Source organism: Nannospalax galili, unplaced genomic scaffold (assembly GCF_000622305.1).
Source record: "Nannospalax galili isolate Female #2095 unplaced genomic scaffold, S.galili_v1.0 scaffold218, whole genome shotgun sequence".
Classification (NCBI taxonomy): domain Eukaryota; kingdom Metazoa; phylum Chordata; class Mammalia; order Rodentia; family Spalacidae; genus Nannospalax; species Nannospalax galili.
Window position 1 is genome coordinate 2572987 of NW_008343207.1, and position 27745 is coordinate 2600731.

General features: G+C 38.7%; 1 protein-coding gene across 1 annotated transcript in view; it reads right to left on the reverse strand.

Annotated features, from left to right (window-relative positions):
* Positions 1-27745, reverse strand: part of Kntc1 (kinetochore associated 1) — an 86382-nt gene that overhangs the window by 39086 nt on the left and 19551 nt on the right. Inside the window, exons 13-38 of the mRNA XM_029566611.1 lie at positions 24818-24861; positions 24638-24703; positions 24465-24540; positions 22960-23085; positions 22784-22873; positions 21719-21772; positions 20426-20487; positions 18902-19013; positions 17572-17715; positions 16196-16252; positions 16002-16103; positions 13250-13369; positions 13014-13157; positions 11552-11650; positions 11061-11164; positions 10821-10920; positions 9878-10012; positions 8568-8687; positions 7775-7847; positions 6894-6961; positions 5336-5616; positions 4612-4784; positions 3969-4066; positions 2717-2855; positions 1740-1796; positions 886-1049 (exon numbers count right to left, since the gene is read on the reverse strand). Coding sequence (XP_029422471.1) covers positions 886-1049; positions 1740-1796; positions 2717-2855; positions 3969-4066; positions 4612-4784; positions 5336-5616; positions 6894-6961; positions 7775-7847; positions 8568-8687; positions 9878-10012; positions 10821-10920; positions 11061-11164; positions 11552-11650; positions 13014-13157; positions 13250-13369; positions 16002-16103; positions 16196-16252; positions 17572-17715; positions 18902-19013; positions 20426-20487; positions 21719-21772; positions 22784-22873; positions 22960-23085; positions 24465-24540; positions 24638-24703; positions 24818-24861 — 2808 coding nt within the window. The remainder of the gene's footprint in view (positions 1-885; positions 1050-1739; positions 1797-2716; positions 2856-3968; positions 4067-4611; positions 4785-5335; positions 5617-6893; positions 6962-7774; positions 7848-8567; positions 8688-9877; positions 10013-10820; positions 10921-11060; positions 11165-11551; positions 11651-13013; positions 13158-13249; positions 13370-16001; positions 16104-16195; positions 16253-17571; positions 17716-18901; positions 19014-20425; positions 20488-21718; positions 21773-22783; positions 22874-22959; positions 23086-24464; positions 24541-24637; positions 24704-24817; positions 24862-27745) is intronic.

Below are 27745 nucleotides of genomic sequence, written 5' to 3' on the forward strand. Positions count from 1 at the left end.
AAAAAGAAGTAGGAAACAGCATATTTTAAAATGAAATGGAGATCTTCTTTAAAGGGTAAAAAGTCATTCAATTTTATGTTTTACACAGTTTATACTGAGTTTAATATTGTATAACTGTATTAGTTCAACTGTGAACCTAAAAATTTACAGTCACTTTTGAAAGAGATGTATCCTTGCTCTGAAGTGTCTGTCTATAACTCCAGTAACAGAGGTTCTGACATCCTCTTCTAGCCTCTGTGGGCACCAGGCATACCTGAGGTGCACATACATTCATGCAGGCATACACTAAAACATGCCAGCTATCAACTTGTAGTTTGTTTACAGAATCTTTGCAATGATGTCATCAAGGAACAATTATAATTTGGGTGATGACAACAACAATAACAAAAACAAAGAGCAACCATGTACAGTGGCTACACTGAAATCTCAGCACTCAGAAGGTAGAGGCAAGAGAATCAGGATTTCAAAGTCATCCTCAGCTACATAGTGAGGTTCAAGGCCAGCCTGGGTGACAAGAGAACCTCTCTCTCTCTCTCTCTCTCTCTCTCTCTCTCTCTCTCTCTCTCTATCACCACAAAAAGTATTACTGTATTGAGATGAAAGTAAGGAATTACTATTACCAACCCAACCTAAAATTGGCTAACTCATTTTACATCCCTGATTTTGAACTTCCACATTTGCAAAAGGAAGACTCTCTATTTTGTGGACATTTATGTGCAAATGTCCCAGAATCTTAGTTGATAGTTAACAGATGTATTTTATCTTTAACAGATGATCATCAATTTCCTTGTGACAAGGTCAAATAGGAAAATGTAGATTCCACCTTTAGCAGAGCTTTTGCATCTTTGTCACCCAAAATCACAGCATTTGCTATCAAAACCATACCTTTTCACTCAAAGTGACATCCATGCAGTTTGACATGGAGTGCTGGAGACAGGTACCAAAGGAACCAACTACAAATCTGAGGGCTAGCTCCCACTGGCTAGATTCCTGAAGGTTCTGAAGCAGAGCAGAGATGGAACTTATAATGGGTAGAACAAGGTTGTCTCCTGAAAAGTGGGAAAAAGATTTTTGATGTTTAGCCTTTTGTTGTTGTTGTTGTTTTGGGTTTTTTTGTTGTTGTTGTTTTTTGTTTTTGGTCTTTTTGAGACAGGGTCTCCCTGTAGCCCCAGCTATCCTGGAGCTCACTATGTAGACCAGTCTAGTCTTGAACTCACAGAGATCCACCTGTCTCTGCCTCCCAAGTACTGGGATTAAAGGCATGCGCCACCATGCCCGGCCTTAGACTTTTTTTTAAAGGAAAAAAAAAACAACAAAGATTATTATTCTGAGAAACTGCTCTCAGGGACAGCCTACTTCTTCAAAGGAAGTAACAGTCATGGACTTTATCCCCAAAGCCAGTAAATGAGTTAACCCAAGGCTGGGTTAAAACCAGTGAACAACTAAGTCCACTAGATACTGAGAAATTTTGATTATAATATGTCTATGTTCTTTGAAAGTTGAGATGCTTAACTTATTAGCAGAGGAAGGCCATTTATTCATTAATGTTAACACTATCAGATAAGTCACCTATCTCCTGACTTTTGGAGTAATAACAATGAAACTAATAAATAAAGGGTGTTATGTCAAATTCATATTCAGAATGTTAAGGAGTTTCAGTATTCCTGTTTTAAGTCATTTTTGCATTTGTATATTTCTAAAATTGTAATATAATACCAAACATTTCTAATGTTAAGTACCTTCATTAATGGAACAGTATGGCAAACTTGTAGAATCCAAAGGATGTCTTTTGCTTTCTACAAAAGAGAAAAATAAATTAAATAACACTAGGCAGAAGCAGAGGCAGAGATAGCTGGATCTCTGTGAGTTGAGGACGAGCTTGGCCTACATAATGAGTTCCAGGCCAGCCAGGAGATAGAGTCTGTAACAACAACAACAAAATACAAACAAAACAAAAAACTCACTAAATAATTCTCACAAAACACAAAGACTCAGATATTATCTTTGATAATTATGGGATTATCAAATAATGTTATAAGGCAAACTGTTGCTTTAAAAAACAAAACAAACCAAAAACAAAACTCAAAGCTGAGCACTGTGAAACAGGTCTCTAATCCCAGAATTCAGGAAGCGGGAAGACTGGAATTTCAAGGCAAGCCAGGACTATATAGTGACTCCCTGTCTCAAAACAAAACCACAAAACAAAAGCCAACCAAGCAAACTAACAAAAAACCTTAAACTACACATACAGAAAAATGTTCAGATAAAAGTACAGCCTACTGAGTAGACACAAACTGAACATGACAGCACTAAGATCAAGAACCAGAACATGTCGGGCGTGGTAGTGCACGCCTTTAATCCCAGGACTCGGGTGGCAGGCAGATCTGTGTGAGTTCGAGGCCAGCCTGGTCTCCATAGCGAATCCAGCTAGGGCTACAGGGAGACCCTGTCTCAAAAAGTCAAAAAAAAAAAAAAAAAGAAACAGAACATTACAGTCAGTAACATCCCTAAGGGTAACAACCACTACCCTGACCGCAAACAGCATGGCTTAGTTTTAGCCCATTTTTATTCTCACAAAAGTGAAATCATAGACAATCTGCATTCCTTTGCACTTAGTTTCTTAGGTCTATAAATTTGTCTTATTGTGTTGCTAACCTCTACAACCTAAATTTGCATAAATCAAAAATACTCAGAAAATGATACAAGTGAGTTTTACCTGCCCGGGGCACCAGTGATGAAATTAGCTCATAAATAACTGGTAGCACCACCTGTGATTCAAGAACAATTCCATCTTCACTGAAGAAGTCACTGTAAGACCACTGTTCATATGGATCCTTATGAGTTCCAAAAGAGGTCTACATGGCAAATCATATAGGACAGAAGTAAGTACACTGCAGACACACACCATCTTTACCAAGCAGAATGCACAACCATATAACTGAGAGGCAAATGGTTTGGTGTTTCCATAGAGCCATGCACAGTCAGTCCGGCTTCTGTATTCATGGATTCCACAGCTACAGGGCGAACCAATTTCAAACTTTTTCAGAAAAATAAAAATGTGTCTGTGTGGAACACATACATGATATTTTTGGTCATTATTCCTTAATCAATACAAGATAGCAACTATTTCCATAGCACTTATACTAAGCATCAAAACTGGAGATGATAAAAGTATAGAGAAGATATATACGTAGGTCACATGAAATGCTCCACAGCTTTAGATAAGAGATTTTAGCCTCATTCTTCATCAGAGTTCATTCCGGAGCAAGGCCTTATGTGTACACTGAATGTGGGAAAGCCTACGTTAGTAGCTCCCACCTTATTCAGCACAAGAAAGTTCACACTGGTGCAAGACCTTATGAGTGCAGTGAATGTGGGAAATTCTTCAGCCGTAATTCCAGCCTTGTTCTCCATCAGAAAGTGCACACTGAAGAAAAGCCTTATGTCTGCAGTGAATGTGGGAAAGCCTATAGCAGAAGGTCGTATCTTGTACGGCACCAGAAAGCACACACTGAAAAAAAAGGCCTCATCCATGCGACAGTGTTAGTGATCCTTTAGCTGTATCTCTTAAAGTTGTTTAGTATTTAAAAAAAAAAAAAATCATGCAAAAAAAAAAAAAGGTTCAAGAACCAAATTTCTTCTGTGCATACTGAGGGACAACAGTACTCTTTAGCTCTTTCTTTCTTTCCTAGCTGATAACTTATAAAAACATCACCTTAATTAAACTCTTAATAAAAGGTCAATGTCCAGAAACACTTCATTTGAGGCCCAATGTTTCAAAAAGCAGCAGAAATCAAAGCAAATTAATGTGCCTGGAAAATGGGACTGGCTTCATGGATGCTTTCAAGAAGAGACTGAAAACCTAGAAGGTAAACTCAGTATTTCTGTAAATGGGGTAACTGATTTAAAGTATCACATATTGGGTTGGCAGCAGTTTATTATGGAAATAAAACTCAAAAATGACTTACTTTCATTAGAATTCCACAGTCATCCATCTGGCATTGTCTAGAAAGCTCCACAGCAGCTAAAGTGTATTTACTTAGTTCCAAAGCATCTAGTAAAAAATCTAAAAGGAAGTACACAGAATCATCAAACTCCTACTTTATATATTTAGAACAATGGAAACAGTCTTCTTATAATGACCACTTAAAATTCTAAGGTCAAAAGGTAGATAAAAGGCTTTCCACATAGCTTTCGATTACCATAAACACAGGTCAAGCTTTTTTCTTAAGCTTGGTTTGAAAGAGAAATCAGATGTGGGGAGGTTAGGAACCTCACAATCCCATAAAGGTAACCATCATCAATAATCAGAAACGAGTGTTTATATTTTTTAGATTTATTTATTTACTGACAAGGTCTAGTTAAGTAGTCCAGGTTAGCCCTTAAGCCTATGATCCTCCTGTCTCTGAGCCTCCCTGCTGCAAGCATCACAGGTATGTGCTATCACACCCGGCTTAAATGTTTTAAAACTATAAGCCCCAAATAGTTGTCCCTTTGTAAGAAGGAGACACTATCTCTTCTCTAGCTACCGGAATGCCTAGTTACAGAGAACATTTGGGAGGTATGTATACAAGGAATCAGAGAAAATGAAAGATTTATAAATCTTGTCACCTGGACTGCAGATGGTGGCAGCTTGGCATGCAAGCTCATGTATCTCAGAAGGCAAATGTAGTCCCACTGGTGTGGTCATCGGGACATTGTTAGCCAACATCTGACAAAGCTTCTGACACACCAAAAACAGCAATCTCCCAGTGTCGGCATTGCAGTGATATTTAAACAAGTATCTTTGGAGGAAAGGAAAAATGTGGGTAATTAGGATTCTCAAGTCAAAAGCAAATGCATTTACCCTTTTGCAGTAGTATATATAAGTGCTGGCACATGCCTTTAGTCCCAGCACTTGGGGGGGAGAGGCAGAGGCAGAGGCAGGAGGATCTCTGTGAGTTCAAGGGCAGCCTGGTCTACATAGTGAGTTCCAGGCCAGCTGGGGCTATAGGGAGTCCTGTCTCAAAAGACCAAAAGAAAAAAACAAAGAAAAGGTCTTGATATATTTACATAGTATAAAGTATGATTCATTTAAAAAATTATTTTAATTACCCTTAAGTATCAAAGTACACAGCAGCCTACATTCAATAGCTGTGTAACCTAACTGCAGTATTTATTTTCCTTTGTGTCACTATTTTTGGACAAGGAGGCCTGAAAATAAGCTCTCAAGATAAGAAACCAAGAATCACTTTTGTGAAAATGAAAGTGCTGCTGCCCTATGCCCATCACTGAAGAAATGAACAAAATGAACGTTATTCAGACAAGCTGTACAAGTTGGGGATCCACGTATCACCTGCATTTGTTCAGTGCTGTTCCCACCTTCCCATCTTTTAAAGCTCTCAAGGCCAGCTCAGCCTCCAGCTCTTGAATAGACAGCTGCAGGGCCACTGCTTGCTGGTGTAGCCTTAACTTGGTGCTCAGGTCTGTCCCCTTGGCCTGGGAGGGCCCTGAGGTGCTCCTGGGTTTATGCTGAGCCTGTGCAGCTTCATGTTCTTTAAGGTACTGTTCTCGAAGACCTGTTACCAGAGCGCTGTTGCTGTAATCTTCAAACGGAAGAAACACCTCAAAATTTTCCTATAGCAACACAAGACAAAGTCTCAGGTTTATTCAATGTTAAAAAAAATCAGCATTAAGTTTCACTCTCCTTTAAAAACTACTTCCTTGGCTGGGCGTGGTGGCATATGCGTTTAATCCCAGCCCTCAGGAGGCAGAGGGGCAGAGGCAGGTGGATCTCTGTGAGTTCAAGGCCAGCCTGGTCTACATAGTGAGTTCCAGGACAGTTGGGGCTACAGAGAGACCCGGTCTCAAAAAGACCAAAAAAAAAAACAAAACCCTACTTCCTTGTAAATCAAAATTTTAAGATTTTTTTATGGTTCAAAAAGTAATGAGGGCTGGAGAGATTGCTCAGTGGTTAAGCACTGACTGCTCTTGCAGAGGACCTGGGTTCAATTCCCAGCATGGTGGCTATGAACTGTCCTTAACTCCAGTTTCAGGGGAATCCAAAGCCATCTTCTGAAGTCTGCGGCATTGCACGACATGGGTGGACGCACATACGTGCAGGCAATACACTCATACACATAAAATAAAAATAAAATATTTTTTTTTAAAAAGTAATGAAATAACTATAAAAAGTTTGAAAAATAAGAAAACATCATTATAAATAAGGTTTTTTTCAATTTCAGTCCTTGTGGCATTTAGGGCCAGATAATTCTGTGTTTTGGGGAGCCCTTCAAAAGAAGGGAGGCATAAGCCGGACATGGTGGTGCACCTCCTTAATCTCAGCACTTGCGAGGCAGACGCAGGCGAATCTCTGAGATCAAGGCCAGCCTGGTTTATATAGTGAATTCCAGGTCAGCTGAGGCTACAGAGAGACCCTGTCTTAAAAAGAAACAAACAAACAAACAAAAAAAAAAAAAAAAAAAAAAAAAAAAAAAAAAAAAGAAAGAAAGAAAGAAAAGAAAAAAAGAAGGGAGGCTTAAGCATGAGCGTGGGGGCAATTCTATGCTGGAGACAGTTACTATTGCCTTTGGGTATAGAATTTCTGCTTTAAGTGACAAAAATGGAGGTGATGGGTGTACGACATCATGCATGTAATTAATACCACTGAAATGTAGACAGAAAAACTGTAAAAATGGATCATTTTGTTAGATATATTTTACTAAAATTTTAAGAAACTAGTAATATGATATACCAAAAATTATGAAGTAATGCTACATGGTATGTGAATTTCATCTTAATAAAATTGCTGAGAGACAAAGAATCAATGTGTCAATGTCTCTGAAAAGGCTGGTACAGAAAATGTTGGGGAACATCTGTGCCAGATGTATTGATTAGGCAAGTAACATCTTTACCTGTAAACTAGCAACCACTTGAAATAGTTTCAAGATTTCTTCACATTCAACTTTCCTCTGTAGATTGTCTGTAATTAGATGTTTAAAAGTTATAGCAGATGTACAAATTCCCATATGCTACAATATGAATTTTCTCCAAGAATGCCATGGTATTGGGAGATGTCTGGGCAGAGCCCTCATGAATGGTTTAGTCTTGTTGTGGATCAATGGATTATTGCTAGAGTGCCTGGTGGCTCTAGCATAGTGTAACTGCATGATACCCTGTCATGTGATGATACAAAAAGGTCCTCAGGAGACCCTGGCAGATGCTGGCACCATGCTCTTGGACTTCTTAGTCTCCCAAACTGTGAACTAAATATACCTCTATTCCTACAAATCACCCAATCTCAGGTATTTTGTTATAACAATAAAACACATAATATGACACCATATTATCAGAATTTTTAAAAGCTAAAAATACCAATTAATTTTGGTTTCCTTGTAGTGTTTTTTAGTTACTGACATAACTTTTTCTTAAATTTTATTTATTGTTTGTGTGTGAGAGAGACAAAAAAGTATATATACCAGAAGAGAGTCAGATGTCCCAGAACTGGAGCTGTAGGCTGCTGTGAGTCACCTGACTTTCGTGTTAGGAACTGAACTTGGGTCCCCTACAAGAGCCACAAGTGCTCTGCCCTGCCTGATAAGTTGATTTTACATGTTTCTGGCTTTATATAACTATTTTTTTTTAAAAAAAGACTTATTTATGGAAAAATGGGTAAAAACAATGGACAACTGAGCCAGGAAAACTGTAGGGAAGATAAGGGTTATCACTGGTATCCCCATCTGAAAATAGCAAGCTTTGGAACAAAATTAATTTGAGGAATAGAGGCAGAAACTACCTTTTTGAATGTCGCACAGCATTTTAAGAATATCCACTGATATCTTTGCCACAGATATTCTCCAGGCCTTGTCCTAAAAAGAAAGATGCAAAGTGAAAGCTACTTTTTAATTAAATTTTGTTTACATTTATTTATTTATTTATTTATTTATTTATTTATTTATTTAGGGGGGTGCATGCGATGGGCCACGTGTGGAGGTCAGAGCACGTATGTGCACGTGCATATGCCATAATGGCAGTCAGAGGACACCTGGTAAATGAGGTATTTGATTCTTTATCTTTAAAGGAGTGAACTGATCCTATTGAAACCATCTCTCATCTCAATGATTTCATTTTATTTAGACTTACAATGCTCTGTAGAGGACATTACTGTTCAATAGTAATGACTACGTCCAACGCAACACAAAACACCGTTTACACTGCAAAGCATTATGAAAAATCCCTTCATGTTCAATAGCTACTTTGATCAATCTTGCTAATCTGCAGATATTCAGTGTGAGCTAAATGAACTGCTATAAAATTGCTATTTTTTTTCCCTGTGTTGCAATTTACACAGGAATTTCTGCATGAGGTCAACTCTGGCAGCAAGACACTCATATTTAAGCCTATCCTTTCCCATCCACAAAAACTGGGTTTAGTATTTTTATTTATGTGGGGTTCTTTTTTCCTGTAAGACAAGAACCAGTCACAGAGTCCAGGCTGGCCTGGAACTCGAGATCCTCCTGTTCTCACACCCTTCGTGTTGGAATGACAGGTGTGCAGTAACACTACATCTCACTTAGTGAAAATCTCACCTCTGTAGAATTGTCTGGTTCTTCTTGCAGTGCCAGTCGAGCCCAAATGACAACTCTTTCTGCAGTTTTCTCAGCTTCAGTGGGAGGCAGAGATCTCAGTAGCAGGAGACACTCTTCCCCCTATGGACAATGTTAGGAAGAAAAAGACAGCTGGTCCCCACAGAGGACAATTTATACTTACTCTTACTTTTCTATGTTGAAAATGAAAGGAAAAGAAAAACTAACCAAAATCCCTAATATAAGTTGTCTGGAATGAGGACTGATTTCAATTCCCAGAATAGGAGGAAAAAAGATGAAAAGATTCTTTGAGAAACAGATTATGGCTTAACATTTTTTGTTTGTTTGTTTGTTTGTTTTTTTAAGAGTCTCCCTGTAGCCACCACTGCCCTGGAATTTGCTGGCCTTGAATTCATAAAGATCCAGCTGCCTCTGCCTCCTGAGTGCTGAGATTAAAGGTGTCTGCCACCAAGCCCAGATGGCTTACCATTTTTGAAAAGTCTGAAAAACTGTACTAGGTCTAGCAGCCTATGCATGCAATCTCAGCATTTGGGAGGCTAAGGCAGAAGTACAGCAGGGAGTTCCAGGCCAGGTTGGGCCATCAAAGGCCCTATTTCAAAAACAAACAAAATCTGAAAAATTCTATTTTAGATGATAGCAGTCCAGAGCTAATTTGAAAATGGAACTCTAGGTACTGAAGACTAGCTTACTTCCTGGGCATAGCCACGGCTACAGAATACAAGAGTAAAGACATTTACAGTCACAAAAGAAAAAGAGCCACAACTCAGATCTAGAATGTGTGCGTAAGGCAAGAGGCCATAGTTTCAATGCCCAGCACTTAAAAATCAGGAGGAAAAAGACACAAAAACTCACACCTTATTTTATTTTAGAATCAAAGGTCCTAACAATATATATATATATATGTAAACCCCAAGTCTGAGTTTTATTAACTAGAATACAAAAGCTTATTAGGTAATAACAAGATACTTTAAAAGAATGCACATATATGTAAAAGTATATATTTTAATATAATGTTTTCCTGTTGGTATAGCTTTATTTTGTGAAAATTAGTTGGATAATTTGATTGTTTTCCGTTTGTAAAAGTGTGTTCGTACATGACTTTAATCCCAGCACCTGAGAGCCAGAGGCAGGAGGAGCTCTGAGTTCCAGGCCAGCCTGGTCTATATTGTGAGGTCTAATCTAGTCAGGGCTACACAGTACATAGTGAGATCCTGTCTCAAAAAAAAAAAAAAAAAAAAAAAAAAGATTTATCCAGGAAAGAAGCCTTATGAGATAATATAAAATTTTCATACCTGTTCTCTGTCAATCAGGTCAATAATTCTTAAACTGTAAATTTCATCATCAGACAGCATATATCCTTGGGCCACCTTTAGAGCATCTTCTAAAGAAGATGGGATATCTTGTTTAAGAATATATCGGACGACCCTCTGAAACAGAGACAATACATCTATTTCTTAATATGAAACTTTACAGAGAACCCAGCAATCATTTGCTAATGAGGACAAAATGCCATAGAGCTTTTAAAATATAGCAAAAAGCTAAGCTGGATGAAAGATTAAAACCTAAGTTATAGGCTGGTCAGATAATAGGTCAGTGGGTAAAGGTACTTGGTGCAATGCTTGCCACCTGAGTTTGATCCTTAGAACCCACGTGGTGGGAGGAGAGAACCAGCCCCTACAAGTTTTCCTCTTACTTCCAAATGCTTGGTGTGGCACAAGTGTGACCTCCTAAACATGAGAAATAAAATATAATTTTAAAAAATGTTTAAAGCATGAAATATTCTGAATTTAGTGAAAACCCCATCATCTTTCTTTTTTAGCTTTCTTTTCTTTTTTAAATTTATTTTAATTTAATTAATTTATTTTATTTTTAATTATGTGCACATGTGTATGTGTTTGTGTGGGCATATGCATGTGAGTGCAGGTGCCTGTGGAGGCCAGAATCATCATTGTCCCTTGCAACTAGTTATGGGTTGTTGTAAGTGGTCTGACTTGCATGCTACAAACTGGACTTTAGTCTTCTGCAAGGGCAGTATGTGCTTTAAAGAGCTGAGCCATCTCACCAGCCCCCTATTTGTTGTTCTTAATATTCTCATAGACAAGAAAACCCCTATTACAACTGTATCCAGCAAAAGAAAATCTAGCTATTAACCTTTTAGAATATAAAAAAACTCCATTAAATTTCCCATGTTGTCCTAGAAATACAACAAAGAGGAAACGTTCAGCCAGCACTTACCATTATTTCCTTGTTTAAGAGATTCACCTCTCTTATTCCATAGCCTCGCAGAAGTTTTTTCATTTCCATTAGTTTGTAACTTTCCTGTAATAACTTGACTCTAAAAGGAAATTTATAGCTATTAACATGGATTATCTTTTGACTTTGACTATGGGATACAGCCAATGGAAAATGTAATTATTAACTCAAGATATGAAGATTATACAGGGCACAAAAACATTCAGTGTTCTGGAATCTTACTTGGGATGGTCCATTTCTAAGTGCTGTTTCACCAGCTGTTCTACAGCTGCACTCCAGGGAACCACTGCCTTGTACATTATCTTAAGTACGGCATCAAAGATGAGCTAAAAAGAGATCACACAGAAATCACGACCAGTCCTCAGATGGACCTTTCATGTACATTAATGACACTTCAGACATCAACCACCTAGTGTAGATTGATACAATTTTTTGATGAAAAAGCATACATTTTTTGCAATTTTTACACACAAAAAAACAACTTCAGGGGCTGGAGAGATGGCTCAAGGTTAACAACACTGGCTACAGTACAGAGGACTGGGGTTCAGTTTCCTCTTCTGGTCTTCCCAGGCACCAGCTAGACAGACATGTAATAGATACACACACACACACACACACACACACACACATATACACATACACAAAACCAAATAAACTAAAAAAAGAAAAAAGAACAAATGTTCAAAAGGGAACCCCAGTCAGTGTTTACTTACATCTGTGTCAGACAAACAACCTATCACTGCCATGGCCTTTGCTTCCCATGCTGTGTCAAAAAGTGACGTTGACTTTGAACTACATCTCTTCAGTAAATCCTAAGAAAGGAAAAACAAAAGCTTTTCAAATATCAGAAATTCTCACTATACAGTAAACAGGGGCCAGCAAGATAGCTTGGTAGGTAAAAGTACCTGCTGACCAGACTTTTATCCCAGGGACCCATATAGTAGAGAATCAACTCCCCCAAGTTGTTCTCTGACCTCCATAAGAATGCCAAAGCACATGTGTGCCCATTCAAATACCAAAATAAATGAAAATGTAGAAACAAAAAAAGAAAACTCAAACACATAAATACTCCTTATAGCTTAAACTTTGATTAACCATGAATATCGAAAAGTTGTCAAAAATGAGTGCATCCAAGTGTGTAGCTCATTGGTAGATAACTGGCCTAAGGTGTGCACTAGGTTCCACTAGCAGTGAAAAAAAAAAATATTACAAAAGTCACCAAAAATTGGGACAATGATATGGCTCAGCAGGTAATGTGACGTAGATCCCCAGACCCACAATGGAGAGAACCAACTCCTCAAAGTTGTCCTCTGACCACCATACCTGTGCTGTGGCATGTGCATGCCCACACTCACACATCCACATCAGAATACACAGCCACACAATAATAATGAAATTTAAAAATAAAAATTTGCCAAGCGAGGAATGGTGGTACATGCCTTTAATCTCAGTGCTCCCAAGGCAGAGGTAGGTGGATCTCTGTGAGTTCGAGAAAAAGACCAAAAAAAAAAACCACAAAACAAAAAAACAGCCCCAACAATAACAACAAAAAAAAGGTGATAGTAAAAAAAAAAAAACAAAAAAAAAACCTGACAGTGTAGCTAGCACAGACCATGCTTAGCATTCATGAGACCCTGGGTTCACTCCTCGGACCTCCTTCCCCCAAGCTGACACATCTTGATTTCTGGCTCCTGTTATCTCACAGTAGTCCCTTGGAAAAAGTTCTGTTATTCTCATTTTCTTTGCCAGATGGGATCTCATTATGCAGCCAGGCTAGTCTTGAACTTGTAGGCTTAAGAAATCTTCCCACCTCAGCTCCTCCAATAGCTGTGAGGTTCTCAGTAAGTTAATAGCAGAAGTAATCTATATTCTTAACCAATTCAAAATGTTGCATAAGTACCAATGGTAAAGCATGACATTCTTTACAGAGTGAAACATCTAATACAATGATACACTGCATGGGATTTCAAAAATAAGGCTGGATCTAAAGAAAAAAAAGGGGCTGGTGAGATGGCTCAACACGTAAAGGTGCTTGCCTCTAAGCCTGACCACCCAGAATCCAAATTGTAGGAGAGAGCTAAGTTCCTCACGTTATCGTCTGACCATGTGACACATGCATGAGTGTGCACACACATATCTATAATAAATAAATGTTAAAAAGAAAGAAAATGTTACCTCTATATAAAGCAAGAGAAGTTCCTCCTCTTGCAAGTTATGTTCCCGCATGTAAACTCTTATGCACTTCTCTAAGACAGAGGGAATAAGCTCCGGGGCCAAGACTCTGTCAAACATTCGGAACACTATGCTAGTTGTATTTTCCTGGATAAGAGACAAGAAAGCTGGCATAAATGTAGAGTCTAGCCAGAACCAGATACAGTAAACAAAACAATGCTCATGGGCTGGAATTTTACCTTCTCAAAATCAGAGAGGGCCAATTTGCAGTTGTATTTCCTATGCAACATGAGCAGCTCCTTCAGGTTATTTACCAGTGTCTGTAACTGCTGTACTTCCTCTGTGTTTTGATAATCCTTCTAAAGCAAAAGCATTAACATCATTAGGAATATAAAATGAAAATGCAATAGGGAAACAGAGTCAAAATTATTTCAAAGGAAATAAGCAACGACCACAACTGTGCACATAAGAGAAAATCAGAATGTAGAATTTTTTACTTCTTCAGAACAAAAGGGATCAACTGGCAGCATAAGCACAATTCCTGTGACATATACTTGGGTAGACAAATTTCACTTAGTCTGCAGTTGTTCTAGCTTGTTTCTCCATTGCTCTGACAAAACACTCTGACAACTACCAACGTGGGGAGGAAAGGGTTTATTTGTCTTACATCTCCCAAGTCACAGTTCATTAGGCAGCCCAAGGTAGGAACTCAGGGCAAGAATCTGGAGACAGGAGCTTAACACAGGCCATAGAGGAACGCTGCTTACTGACAGGCTCCTTGGCCTACTCAGCCTGCTTTCTTATACAACACAGGCCCACCTGCCCAGGGGTGGCACCACCCACAGTGGGCTGGGCCCTCCCACATCACTCAATAGTGAAGAAGATGCCCCACAGACATAGCCACAGGCCAGTCCTGTAGAGGAAATTCTGCACTTGAGGCTCTCTCAACCCAGGTGTATCAAGCTGACGCTAAAGCTATCCAGCACAGCAGTGTTCCCTGTCTAGATAGATAATGCAAGAGCTACAACACTTCCTAAACTTACAAACAAGGAAGAGTCTTAGGTAACCCAGACTGGTTTGGAACCTGATATGTAGCTAAAAATGATCTTGAATTTCTGATCCTCCTGCCTCTGCCTGCCAAGTACTGAGATTACAGGTGTGTCCAAACACACCAGGTTATGTGGTGCTATGGATCCAAGTCAGGGCTCTGCGTCTGCTAAGCAAGCACTGAACCAACTGAACTACGACACTAGTCATTATAATACATATTTTAAAGGTTACATTTTTCTGGCACTGAAGTACTTAATACGTCAGAAATGAGATTTTGTTATGTCTTACATATTCTTTTACAAACCAAATTCTAGCACTCCCAACAGACATTTTTAAAATATTACATAGCTTTCCCTAGAATGATACATGCTTTATAGTTTTAGAAACCTCAAGGGAAAAGAAGTTAATGTTAAGAAATTTAGAAGCCAACTAGCCAAATAGTAAATTTAGTTTACCTCAAGAAAAACACTGCTGATCTTAATTCTACATGTAGCACTACTTTTTTTGTTTTCTGATGCTAGATTGCAACCCATAACCTCGCACATGTTAGGCAAGTGCTCTACCATTGAGTTACACCCACAGCCCACTGCTATTTTTTCAGATTGTCACAAAGTTCTATTTTTTATTTATTTATTTATTTTTTGTCTTTTTGAGATAGGGTCTCCCTGTAGCACCAGCTGTCCTGGAACTCACTATGTAGACCAGGCTGGCCTCAAACTCACAAAGATCTGCCTGCCTCTGCCTCGCAAGTGCTGGGATTAAAAGCGTGTGCCACCATGCCCGGCTACAAAATTCTGTATTTTTTATAGTTTGATTTGTGTGTGTGGTTTTCTCTCTCTCTCTCTCTCTACATAGACCATGCTGACCTCAATCTCACATGGATCTGCCTACCTCTGCCTCCTGAATGCTGGGATCAAGGTTGTGCACCATAAATTTGATTTTAACACTAATATTTTAGTCATAATGGCTGTGAGAATAGCTAAGAAATGCAATCAGATCAAAGGATGATTTCCTGATTTAAATAAAAGAAGCAGATATGATTGGTGTCAACTTTGAAAACCAATTCTCATATATTATTCTTATTCTATTAAAGGATCGTGAAATGCTGTTATTGCAGAAAACCTCAATTATACCACTTAGAATGTTTTGATGTTTTAATTTGGCTGGTTTAATATAGAAAAGCCATGCATTAAAATACGTTGAAAGCCAGTGTGAAGGCACATGCCTTTAATCCCAGTACTCAAGTAGCAGAGGCATGTGGATCTCTCTGAATTTCAGGTCAACCTGGTCTACAATGCAAGGTCCAGGTCAGTAAGGACTATAGAGTTTGAGACCCTGTCTCAAATTTGATGTTTTAATTTGGCTGGTTTAATATAGAAAAGCCATGCATTAAAATACGTTGAAAGCCAGTGTGAAGGCACATGCCTTTAATCCCAGTACTCAAGTAGCAGAGGCATGTGGATCTCTCTGAATTTCAGGTCAACCTGGTCTACAATGCAAGGTCCAGGTCAGTAAGGACTATAGAGTTTGAGACCCTGTCTCAAAAATTAGTTGAAGTTGTAATAGATGTAACAGAAAGCAATTTTTCCTTTTGCTGGACTTGAAGATAACAACAAAATACTTTTTTCTACATATAGGGAAACTTTTTAACATGAATAGACTACTTCATCATAAAAATCCATTCTCCTGGGCTGGAGAGATGGCTCAGTGGCTAAGAACACTGACTGTTCTTGCAGAAGACCCGAGTTCAAATCCCAGCACCCACATGGCAGCTAACAACTGTCCGTAACTCGTTCCAGGGGATCCAACAGCCTCTTCTGTCTTCCGAGGGCATTGCACAGCACGGGTGCACTTACCTACATGCAGGCAATACACACATACACATAAAATAAAAATAATAAATAAAATATTTTTTTAAAAAATTCATTCTCCATATCATACCAGGGAAAGCCAGTGCCAAGAGGATGCAAATCCCAACTCATCTTTTTTTTCTGCTGTGAAAAATATCTCTGCCAGTTGAAGTCCATTCTCTGGCCAGTTTGCCTTTAAAAAATATTAAAGACCATTTAAAATAAAGTTTGATGCTTCTATAAAGGTGTAAAATGTTATTTTCATATTCATTATACTAGTCTTACCTTATCAGTTAACTCTAGGTTCCTGGCTGCTTGCTCCAACCATTTTGCAAGAATGTTCTGAAATAAATATACCATTTAAAAGTAAAATTCTCGGGGCTGAAAAGATGACTCAGCAGTTAAGAGTAGCACTGGCTGCTCTTGCAAAGGACCTGGGTTTGATTCCCAGCACCCCATGGCCGCTAACGAAGGTCAGTAACACCAGTCCAGACCTCCTCGGGCACTGCATGACACGGGTGCACTTAACACACATGCAGGTAATATCCTCATACACATAAAAATATTGAAAATATAAAATTTTCAAGAAAAATTATCAGTAATCACTAGAATAATAACAGCAACAGACTTCCCCAATCATTCTTTAGAAGTTATTTACTTACTAGTCACAGTGTTGAACCAAGGACTCCACACACGCCAGTCAAGTACTCTACCACTAATCTATCCACACACCAGCATCTTTGTTTTATTTTGTAAATTTTTTTTTTGGTCTTTTTGAGACAGGGTCTCCCTGTAGCCCCAGCTGTCCTGGAACTCACTATGTAGACCAGGCTGGCCTTGAACTCACAGAGATGCACCTGACTCTGCCTCCCGAGTGCTGGGACTAGAGGCATGCACCACCACGCCCAGCTTGTAATGTTTTTTGAGACAGGGTCACACTTATAGCCCACGCTTGACCTATAGGTCAGTGATCCTTCTGTCTTAGCCTCCCAAGAGCTGAAATTCCAGGTCTGCCCCACCACGATAAGCTCCATTAAGCTCCATTAATGTATTTTAAAAGAAATACTTTAAAGAACTGGACTTCCTAAAAAATTAAGTTAAATTAAATCTTTAAAAGTGGAAATAAAGCCAAGCATGGTGGCCCACGCCTCTAGTCCCAGCACTAGGGAGGCAGAGGCAGGCGGATCTGTGAGCTCAAGGCCAGCCTGGTCTACATAGTGAGTTCCAGGACAGCTGGGGCTACAGGGAAACCCTGTCTTGAAAAGACCAAAAAAAAAAAAAAAAGTGGAAATAAGCTGGGTGTGGTGGTACATGCCTTTAGTGCCAGCACTCAAGAGGCAGAGGCAGAGCTGGGTGTGGTGGCTCACACCTTTAGTCCCAGCACTCAGGAGGCAGAAGCAGGCAGATCTATGTGAGTTCAAGGCCAGCCTGGTCTACATAGCGAATTCCTGGAGATCTCTACTGCTCTTGCAGAGGACCTGACTTCAATTCCCAACACATATCTGGTGGTTCAGAACTGCTGTATCTCCAGCTCCAGGGGATCCAATGACTCTGGTCTCTGATGGCACCTACACACATGGGCACATACCACCTATAAACACATAAACATAACTTAAAAAAAAAAAATTAGAAGAAAGTAGAAATACTAGGAAAAAACTCACCTGTCCTTCAGGCACAACCCTTCTCACAAATGGGATCACGTCATTTTTAAACCACAGACAAAGTCTTTGCAAAGAGACTGGTGTAGAAATTGAGTTGAGCAAGTTCTCAAGCATTTTCACATCAAACCTTCTTTCAAAGTTTGCCTAAATTACAGATCAGAAGTTAAGACTTATCTGACAAATTTAAACTAACAACCTCTAAAAAGGCAAAGACTTACCTTATCCCAAAGCTGTTTCAGGGCAAAGGCATGTGAGAGAAGGATGCATAAGAACAAAGTATAATGACTCAGACGCATGAAACTGCCTTCATGAAGCCCATTACTTGGCATGCTTAGTTCCTTCTTAAATAAACAATTAAAAAATTCTAAATCTGACATGCATGATAACCACACCTTTAATCCCAGGACTAGGGAGGCAGAGTCAATTGGATCTCTGTGAGTTCAAGGCTAGCCAGGGTTGTATAGTGAGTCCTTGTCTCAAACATTTTTATATCCATTTCAAAGAACCTCTTACTGATTAAATGAAGTGAATGCTAAAGATAATTTACTCTATTTTAATGATTAATTAGGGGTCCACAAATTCAGGAAGTATTATATCAATGAGTACCAAATAATAAATTATATAACAGGAACCAGAAGAGATGGTATTCTAAGGAAAATAAAACTGGAGGTCACAGTACAAATACTAACACAATGTGCCCACTAATGACATAACACCACAATACTTTTTGAATCTAATTGTTGTATGTCAATAACAGTCAATATTAAGGAAATCTGGATGAGTATCTATCTATCTATCTATCTATCTATCTATCTATCTATCCACCTATCCATTTATCTATCTACCTACCTACCTATGAATGAGGTGGGGGTCTATATTGTCCAATCTGGCCCAAAACTCCTGAGCTAAGCAGTCTTCGTGCCTCTGCCTCCAGAGTGCAGGGACTACAGACATGTGCCATTCGCATATAGTCTTACAGGTTTTAGATAAACAATTTTAGTGGATAGTCCTTTACCAAAATCTGAATTGTAGTATGAACATCTTCTTCACTTATCATATCAAACCCCCTAATAAATCTCTTAATGAATGTTGTCTAATGAGGGAAGATTTGGAGCTACAAGGACTCTTAATGGTAAGGTATAATAAGGCTCTATTACAGCATAGCATTTCCTCTGACTTAACAGTATCAGAGGGAATTTTCCTTGGGATAAGTCATACCTTAGTCTGGAAGCATTGTACCACCCAGTCACACCTGATAGCCTGATAGTTTCTAATATACAACCACCTATTATAGGAGCAAAAAAGGCATTAAGAAACTAAAATGTATTACCCGACATCTAAGCCAAAGATACTGAGCACAAACAAGGTTTCCTTCCTTTAGCTGGAAAAAAATATCTCTAAGATCATCTTCATTATTCAGGAATTCAATCCAAGAACTACCACTGAAAAATCAAAGGAAAGAAAAATGTTAGTAAGCTTAAAAAACATACACTTTCCAAGTGGGTATCATTATACATCTTTTTTTTTTTTTTGTCCTGGAACTCACTATGTAGACCAGGCTGGCCTCGAACTCACAGAGATCCACCTGCCTCTGCCTCCCCAGTGCTGGGATTAAAGGTGGGCGCCACCACACCTGGCTATTTTTAACTTTTAAATGAAAAAATTAGATATGTACAGTGTATGTATATGTACATTAAAAAATTTATAGAGGTGTTGGAAAGATAGCTCAGCGGTTAAGAACACTGACTATTCTTGCAGAAGACCTGGGCTCGAATCCCAGCACCCACATGGCAGCTAACAACTGTCCTAAACTCCAGTTCCAGGGGATCTGACAGCCTCTTCTGTCCTCCGAAGCCATTGCAAGACATGGATGCACTTACCTACATGCAGGTAATACATGCATACACATCAAATAAAAATAATAAAGCCAGGCGTGGTGGTACACGCCTTTAATCCCAGCACTCAGGAGGGAGAGGCTGGTGGATCTCTGAGAGTTCAAGGCCAGCCTGGTCTACATAGTGAGTTCCAGGCCAACTGGGGCTACAGGAAGATCCTGTCTCAAAAAGACCAAAATAAATAAATAAATAAATAAATAAATAAATAAACAAATAAATAATTTTTTAAAAATTTATAGAATATTCATACCTATAACAAATCAACTCATATAAACATTCCTTTTAAGGATCACATAGCATGATGGTGACCCAGGACCTGCAAACCCAGCACTTGAGAGGAAGGCAAGAGAGTGGGAAATTCAAGGCCAGCCTTAGATACAGAGCAAGTTTTAGACCAGTCTGATCTATATGAGACCGTATTTCAAAACAAATCCGTAAGAACAAAAGAAACAAAAAAACCTTCAATAACCACAAAAAGTTGTTAAATACCTAGCTCAAAATTAACAATCAAAATCAAAGCAATGCTCTTGTAATACATTTTACATATTAGATTTAGGACATGGTTGTAGTGAAGGATTAAGAAAATGGGCTCTCTCTTGCTCCTTTCAGAACAACCTGGATAAATTTAGATGCATAGAAATTTTGTCCTAGCAACTATACTTCCAGAAACTGAATCCAAATATACTTGCATGTACATCATGTGTAATTACTTACACATGAGACACACTTACCTTAAATATATATCAAGATAAATTAACTATGAAGTAGTTATCCATTAGAAAATACAAGGCATAAAAATTTATACTAGAAATATGACAAAGTTCTTAAGCCAACTCTTTGGCCAAAAAGATAATAATTTCCATCATTTGAACACACTGGCAATACTTTCCCTAGAACATAAATTCATGTGAAGGAATACTATATTCTTAAACTAAAAATTAATAATGGTATATACATACCTGAAATTTTCTGATCCAAATGCTCCATAAAATGTAGTCAACTTTGCATGAGCCCGTAGCACCTAAAGAATAAAATAATTTGATAATCTTAATTTTGTGTGTGGGCTGGTGAGATGGTTTAGCAGGTAAAGGCACTTGTCATGCAAGCCTGGTAATGTGCTTTCAATCCTGGGAACACAAAGGCGGAAGGAGAGAAAGGATTCTACAATGCTGTCCTTTGACTTCCGCATACACACCGTGGCATGAGCACCCAGGCAAACATGCACACACAAGCAAATGAATAAATAAATAAACATATAATTTAACTATTATGGGATGATATTGAAATTTTTAAAAATTTAAACACCAAAATTTAGGGTCATTCTACTCTAACCTACATTTCTGCTCAATTCCCACCCACAACTGCCTTTACTTAACATACATACAAAAATGAAAGCATTTCCAATGATATTTTATTATAAAGGGAAATGCGTATTAATTGTAGGTGCCCTGAAAAAATCAGTTTTTCACTGAATTATAAATGTCCTTAAGGCAAAACTTAGCTGGACATACCAAATATTTATTCTGAAAATTAAATTTCTTTACATTTATTTTTTTAAATATTTTATTTATTGTTTTTATTTTATGTGTATGCGTGTATTGCCTGCATATAGGTAAGTGCACCCATGTTGTGCAATGCCCAAGGAGGACAGGAAGGCTGTCAGATCTCCTGGAACTGGAGTTATAGGCAGTTGTTAGCTGCCATGTGGGTGCTAGGATTCGAACCTGGATCTTCTGCAAGAACAGTCAGTGTTCTTAACCGCTGAGCCATCTCTCCAGCCCCTACATTTATTTATTTACTATATATGTGTGTGAGGAGGAGGTCCAGGCCAGTGCCATGGCTCTCATACAGAGATCAGAGGACAACATGTAGGAGTTGGTTTTCTTCTTCCACCATGTGGGTCATGGGAACTGAACTCAGGTCTTCAAGCTTGACAAGCATCCTTACTTGCTGAGCCATCTCCCTGGCCTTATTCTGAGAATTTAAATGCACATATGCTCACATCATAATCATCGCACAGGGTGCATTTATTTGAGTATTTAGCAGGTACCAAGTACTATACAAAAATGGTTTTTAGGAATTCTTTGTTCTGACTTCAAAATTACCACAAGGCCAGTACCGTTAACAGTCTTATTTTGTTGACAAGGAAGCTAAGGTAGTTCATGATTCCTTAAAAAATACCAATCTGACTTGAAAGGACAAACAACAACACACATTCATTCCCAAATTAATCCATCAATCAGTATCATTACCTCCATCAAGCCATCAGAATAGGCAGGCAGAATTTTATCTTCCTTCTTCAAAAGCTAAAAATGAACAATAAGAAAAAAAAAGAAGTGAAAAATGAAGTTAGGAGAGGACATACTGAAGAGGATGGAAGTGGGAGGGAAGGTAGTAGGAGATAGATATGATCAAAACACATTATTCAAGTATGAAAAAAAAGAAACTCAAGAAGAACATCTGCTATGTTAGATTTTTCATAAAAGAGGGACTTTCTACGACTTGACAGAAAATATTATCTTTGAAAATAAAATGCATTTAAATCTAAAATGGCAAAGAAATGACACATTGGGAACTGGAGAGATAGTTCAGCAGTTAAGAGCATGTACTGTTCTTACAGAAGAACTGAATTCAGGAGTTCCTAGCACCCATGTCTAGTGGCTTACAATCTAGTCCCAGGGGATCTGATGTCCTTTGGTGTCCACAGGCATTTCACAACACAGGTGCACTTACATACACGCAGGTATAACACTCATACACATAAAAAAATAAATAAAAAATTGTAAGAACTGTCTCAGTAAAGCTATAAGAAAATAGTGGTTTAAAAAAAAATTGGACAGGGGCTGGAGAGATGGCTCAGCAGTTAAGAACACTGGTTGTTCTTGCAGAAGACCTGGGTTTGAATCCCAGCACTCACATGGCAGCTAACAACTGTCCGTAACTCCAGTTCCAGAGGATCTGACGGCCTCTTCGGTCCTCCACGGGCATTGCATGACACAGGTGCACTTACCTACATGCAGGCAATACACTCATACACATAAAATAAAAATAATTAAAAAATAAAAAAATAGGGCAGCCGGGTGAGGTGGCAAATGCCTTTAATCCCAGCACTCGGGAGGCAGAGGCAGCATGGTCTACATAGTTCCAGGTCAGCTGAAGCTATAGGGAGACCCTGTCTCAAAAAGACCAAAAACAAACAACCAAACCAAAAAAAAAAAAAAAAAAAAACTAAAGGAAAAACAAAATGTATTTGAAGTGGTAGAATTATAAATGACTAAAATAAATTCAAAAGAAAAAAGAAAAACATACCAACTTACCCTGGTTTTGGCATAATTGAGCATTTCCTGGGTGGTCTTGTAGGTTATCCACTGGGCCTTCAAGCAGTAATTCACCACAAATTCATTATCCTATTGCAAGAATGTCAGACTAGTAAAGCCACCTGGTGGTCAGCACATCAACCTTAATATTTGAGTTAATGACTGGGAAAACACACCTGGATTTTATGTAGATTTTCCTTGGCTTCCTCTACCAGTTGCTGCCATTTGGTTTGCTCACTGGTGTTCTCAGAAATCAAAGCCAGTTTCTCCAATATATCATTTGATTTAACCTTGTAAACAAGCTGCAACACAAACATTAGCCATCCAGTGACTTTAAATATAATATCTGAGGACGACATTCTCGGCAAACTGCATGAGACAAACTATCATGAAAAGAAGGTGAATCCTCCTATGGCTCAGAAACAAGGCTTAAAAAGGTAACTATCTAAAAGGTATTCCAGATTATTAAGACGGATGGAAACCATTTTATTGTGTCCTTATTAAACCCATCAAGAAGTGTACAAAGAGCTTCATATGAGCTAAGATATATAACCTAATTAATTGTTCATATTGGATAAACAAAGTGTGGTATACACACAACAGAATATTATTGAACCTGAAAAAAAAAAAGGAAATTCTGTCACTGACAACAACATGAATCAACCTGAAAGCCAATGTGCTACATAAAATAAGCCAGGTACAGAAAGACAATGTGTGATCTCACACAGATGCACAATCTAAACAGACAGAGCTCACAAAGGTAAAGAATGCTGGTTACAAGTGGAAGGAGAAATGGGTATAACGAAGAAGGGAAGAAGGCTACCAGGAGATGCACCTTTGCAGCTAGCGCAGCAGGGATAGCTCTTAGAGCTCTATAGGAGCATGACGTAATTAATGCACATTCCAAAACTGCTACAAGAACAGGTTTTATTTTAGCATTCTTATTTCAGTTTGGTTTAGTTTGCTGAGTCAGAGTCTCACTCCCTCTCAGAGAAAAACCTGTCTCAGAAAGCAAAACAAAACAAACTAACTCTTCAATAACATCTTTCTACCCCATTGTGCTTTGTGTCCCTGCTCTACTTCAGTCACGTCTCAGCTGCACACCTGAGAATGCTAAGTTCCACTGTTCTGAAATGGCAAAGCTGATTCCACTTTACTGTAGCTGACTTCTGCTTTACACTGTGTTTCCAGCTAGCTGCCCCCTGTTCTAACTGCAGTCAGCCAGGAAGAACCAGTGCCATGAAGGTTGTACCTGTAGATTCAAAAGGTACATTGTTTCTCTAATACTGGAAAATGTATAAATGGCCAGGTAGCACATCCTTTCCCAGCATCTCCATGGAGCTCATTGTTTCTGCAATTCTAAGAAACTTTTTGTTAACTGAGAGCTTCTTTGTTATGTGACCTGCCTCTGATCTTATGTCAGTACAGTTATTGGCTTTGCCCCAGAATGATGTAATTGTGGATATAAGCTTCATAAACCCCACACTGCCTCCCCCCAGGGTCTAGAGTTCCCCGGGGTGTTAACTCCCTCTCTGACTGCCAGCAAATAAAGAACTCCTAATTTGACCCAAAACTGCGTGGCATTTCTGAGGGTACTGCAGTTTTACCTGTCTGTATGTCCTCAGCCTCTAGCACACCAAGAAATGTCTGCTCAAGAGCAAATGAATAAACAAATGCTTACCTCAACATCTAGTCCAAACCGAATAGCAAAGCTCTCAGCTTCAGTAAACCTGTGCTTATGAAGTAGCCGACTCAATCTGAAGAGTTGGAAAAGAAATGTCATTAAATGCTTATGACTCGGGGAATTTAAGTTTTCCTTTAAAGGATAATGCTTAAAAGAAAGCAAGAAGTTACCTGTTTTCTGGTAAAGCCTCTGTAAGGTACCTAAGTACTAAGACAGAGACAGAATCTTCAGACAGGCTGAAAAAAAGAGAAAGATTACACTGTAAGCTTCTCTGTAATTTAGTATTAATAAGTATATTTTAACTTCACTGTTATTTAACAAATTATCTGAAAAGACAAAGTATAACTTACTCAGGACCATTTTTGTAAATTCCTTCCAGAAGGTATATAGTATCCTAGAAAAATAGCAAAAACATGATTAAAATTCAAATATTAGCTAGGCATGGTGGTACATGCCTTTAATCCCAGCACTTGGGAGGCAGAGACAGAGTTCTAGGAGCTCTGTGAGTTCTAGACCAGCTGGGGCTACAGGGAGACCCTGTCTCAAAAAGACAGAAAAAAAAAAAAAAAAAACTATCGGGAAGAATGGAGAGAAAAGATTTTCTCATGGACTCAAAGTAATGCCCCACACAATAAAAGGGAAAATATATTTTACAAATGGAGCCACACAGCAGTACTGTCTTAATCAAGTGGTAACATTTAACATCACCAATCACAGGACAAATGGATGTCACAAGGAGCTTTAATGTGCTGCAGTGAAGACATACTAGAATCTATGTAGTGTTTTGCCAAAAGAGCTTCTGTGAATCTAATCAAGATGAAATAAGCAAACAAATTCACAAATAGGCACATCCTACAAAGTCATCTGGGACTCTTCTAAAATGTCACTGTCAGTTAGGTATGGTGTGGTTAATCCCAGCACTTGCTAGGCAGAGGCAGGTATATATCTCTGTGAAATCAAGGCCAGCTGGTCTATCTGGCAAGTTCCAGGCCATCTGGAACTACAGGGAGACCCTGTCTAAAAAAAAAAGTCCGTATTAAAAGACAAAAAAGAAACTACCCTAGACTACCCCATGACCTTAATAATCACATTCTTTGACTAAGCCCTGATTAGATTCTGGACAGGCAGGGGGTGGGGGGAACACACGACATGGACAAAACATGATGGAACAGGATATGACAATGACACATCTAGGGGCCAGCAAGATGACTCAATAGCTAAAGGCACTTGCCACCCACCCTGACAACCTGAATTTAATGCCCAGAACTCACATGGTATAAAGAGAACCAACCACCACAAGTTGTCTTCTGACCTTCGTACTCCTGACATGGCAAATATTCCCATGCACGTACATACTCCCAAACCCTCACAAAATAAATTTACCTTTTAAAAACAGCTCTAAAATAACTGGCATAATTAGTAAAATATGAATTGCAATGTATATTTTGTAATACTACTATATCAATGTTAAATTTTCTTAGTGTTATAAGATCTTACCGTATTATAATGATATTTTTGTTTTCATTTTTCTGAAACAGGGTCTCATGTACTGTAGACTAGCTTGGAACTCTCTGTGTGCAGTTAAGGATGATCTTGAATGCCCTATCTTCCTGTTTCTACCTCCCCAAGGGCAAGGATGACAGGCATGCACTACCACACACAGCGAAAGGGATTATTATGCTCACTGAAGCATTTTAGATGTGCTAGGCCACAATGTCTATAAGCAATTTCCAAATTATATAGAAAAATACAGTGTACAAGCCTGGCGTGGTAGCACACTCCTCTAATCCCAGCACTTGGGCAGCAAAGGGAGGTGGATCTCTGTGAGTTCGAGGCTAGTCTGGTCTACATAGCAAGTTCCAGGACAGCTGGGGCTACAGGGAGATCTTGTCTCAAAAAGTCAAAAAATGGGGCTGGAGAGATGGCTCAGTGGTTAAGAGCACTGACAGCTCTTGCAGAGGACCCGGGTTCGATTCCTAGCAACCACATGGCAGCTGCAAACCGTCCTTAACTCCAGTTCCAGGGGAATCTGAAGCCCTCTTCTGACCTCCACAGCATTGCATGACACAGATGCACTCACAAACATGCAGGCAATACATTCATACACATAAAATTAAAAAAATAAATAAAATATTAAAAAAAGAAAGAAAAATACAGTGTATTTGTATGTATGTATAAAAAGAGTAGAAATAAATATGCTAAAATGTTTTCAACTATCACAATTTAAAAAATATAAATAGCCCAAAGTTGTATGATGGTTACATATTCATAATTATTTTAAGTATGAGGAAATGAAAAAGTTAACAGTCCTGATTTGATCATTACAGAGTTTATAGGTATACTGAACTGTCACACTATACTCCACAAACATGTAAAATTAAAATAAATAAATAAAAGCACAATCATTCTTAAAATTACCAACCGTATTTCCTATAGAGATGCAAGAAACTTGCATATGCAGATGAAGCTTAAGTATTTTTATTTAAATAATTTATTTATTATTTTTATGTGTATGCATGTATTGCCTGCATGTAAGTAAGTGCACTTGTGTCGTACAGTGCCCACAGAGGTCAGAAGAGGCTGTTGGATCCCCTGGAACTGGAGTTACAGACAGTTGTTAGCTGCCATGTGGGTGCTGGGATCTAAACCCAGGTCTTCGGCAAGAACATTCAGAGTTCTTAACCGCTGAGCCAGCCCTAAGTATTTTTATTTTATGTGTATGTTTTGCTTCCATATATGTATGTGTATCATATGTGCAGGACCCATCAAGGTCAGAAGGCACCAGATCCCCTGGAACTAGAGTTACAGGTGGCTGTGACCAACATGTGGGTGCTGAGAATGCACCCAGGTCCTTAACTAGCAAATGCTCTTAACCACTGAGCTATCTCTCCAGCCCCCTGAAGTTTAAATTTTTTTTTTAATATTTTACTTATTTTTATTTTATGTGTATGAGTGTATTGCCTGCATATATGTGCACCAGTGTCATGCAGTACCTGCAGGGGTCAGAATAGGGCATCAGATCCCCTAGAACTGGAGTTAGAACAGTTGTTAGCTGTCATATGGGTGCTGGGAACTGAATCCAGGTCCTTTGCAAGAGCGGCCAGTGCTCTTAATCACTGAGCCATCTCTCTAGCCCCTAAAGTTTTATTTTAATGTATGTGTATGAAGACTGAGCTGGGTCTACTAAGCTGTTACTATGAAAAACAGCTACAAACCTGAGATCCATGCAGCACTCTAGGTTCCACTGTCTTTGCTTATGCTGAAGAATTAAAAAATAT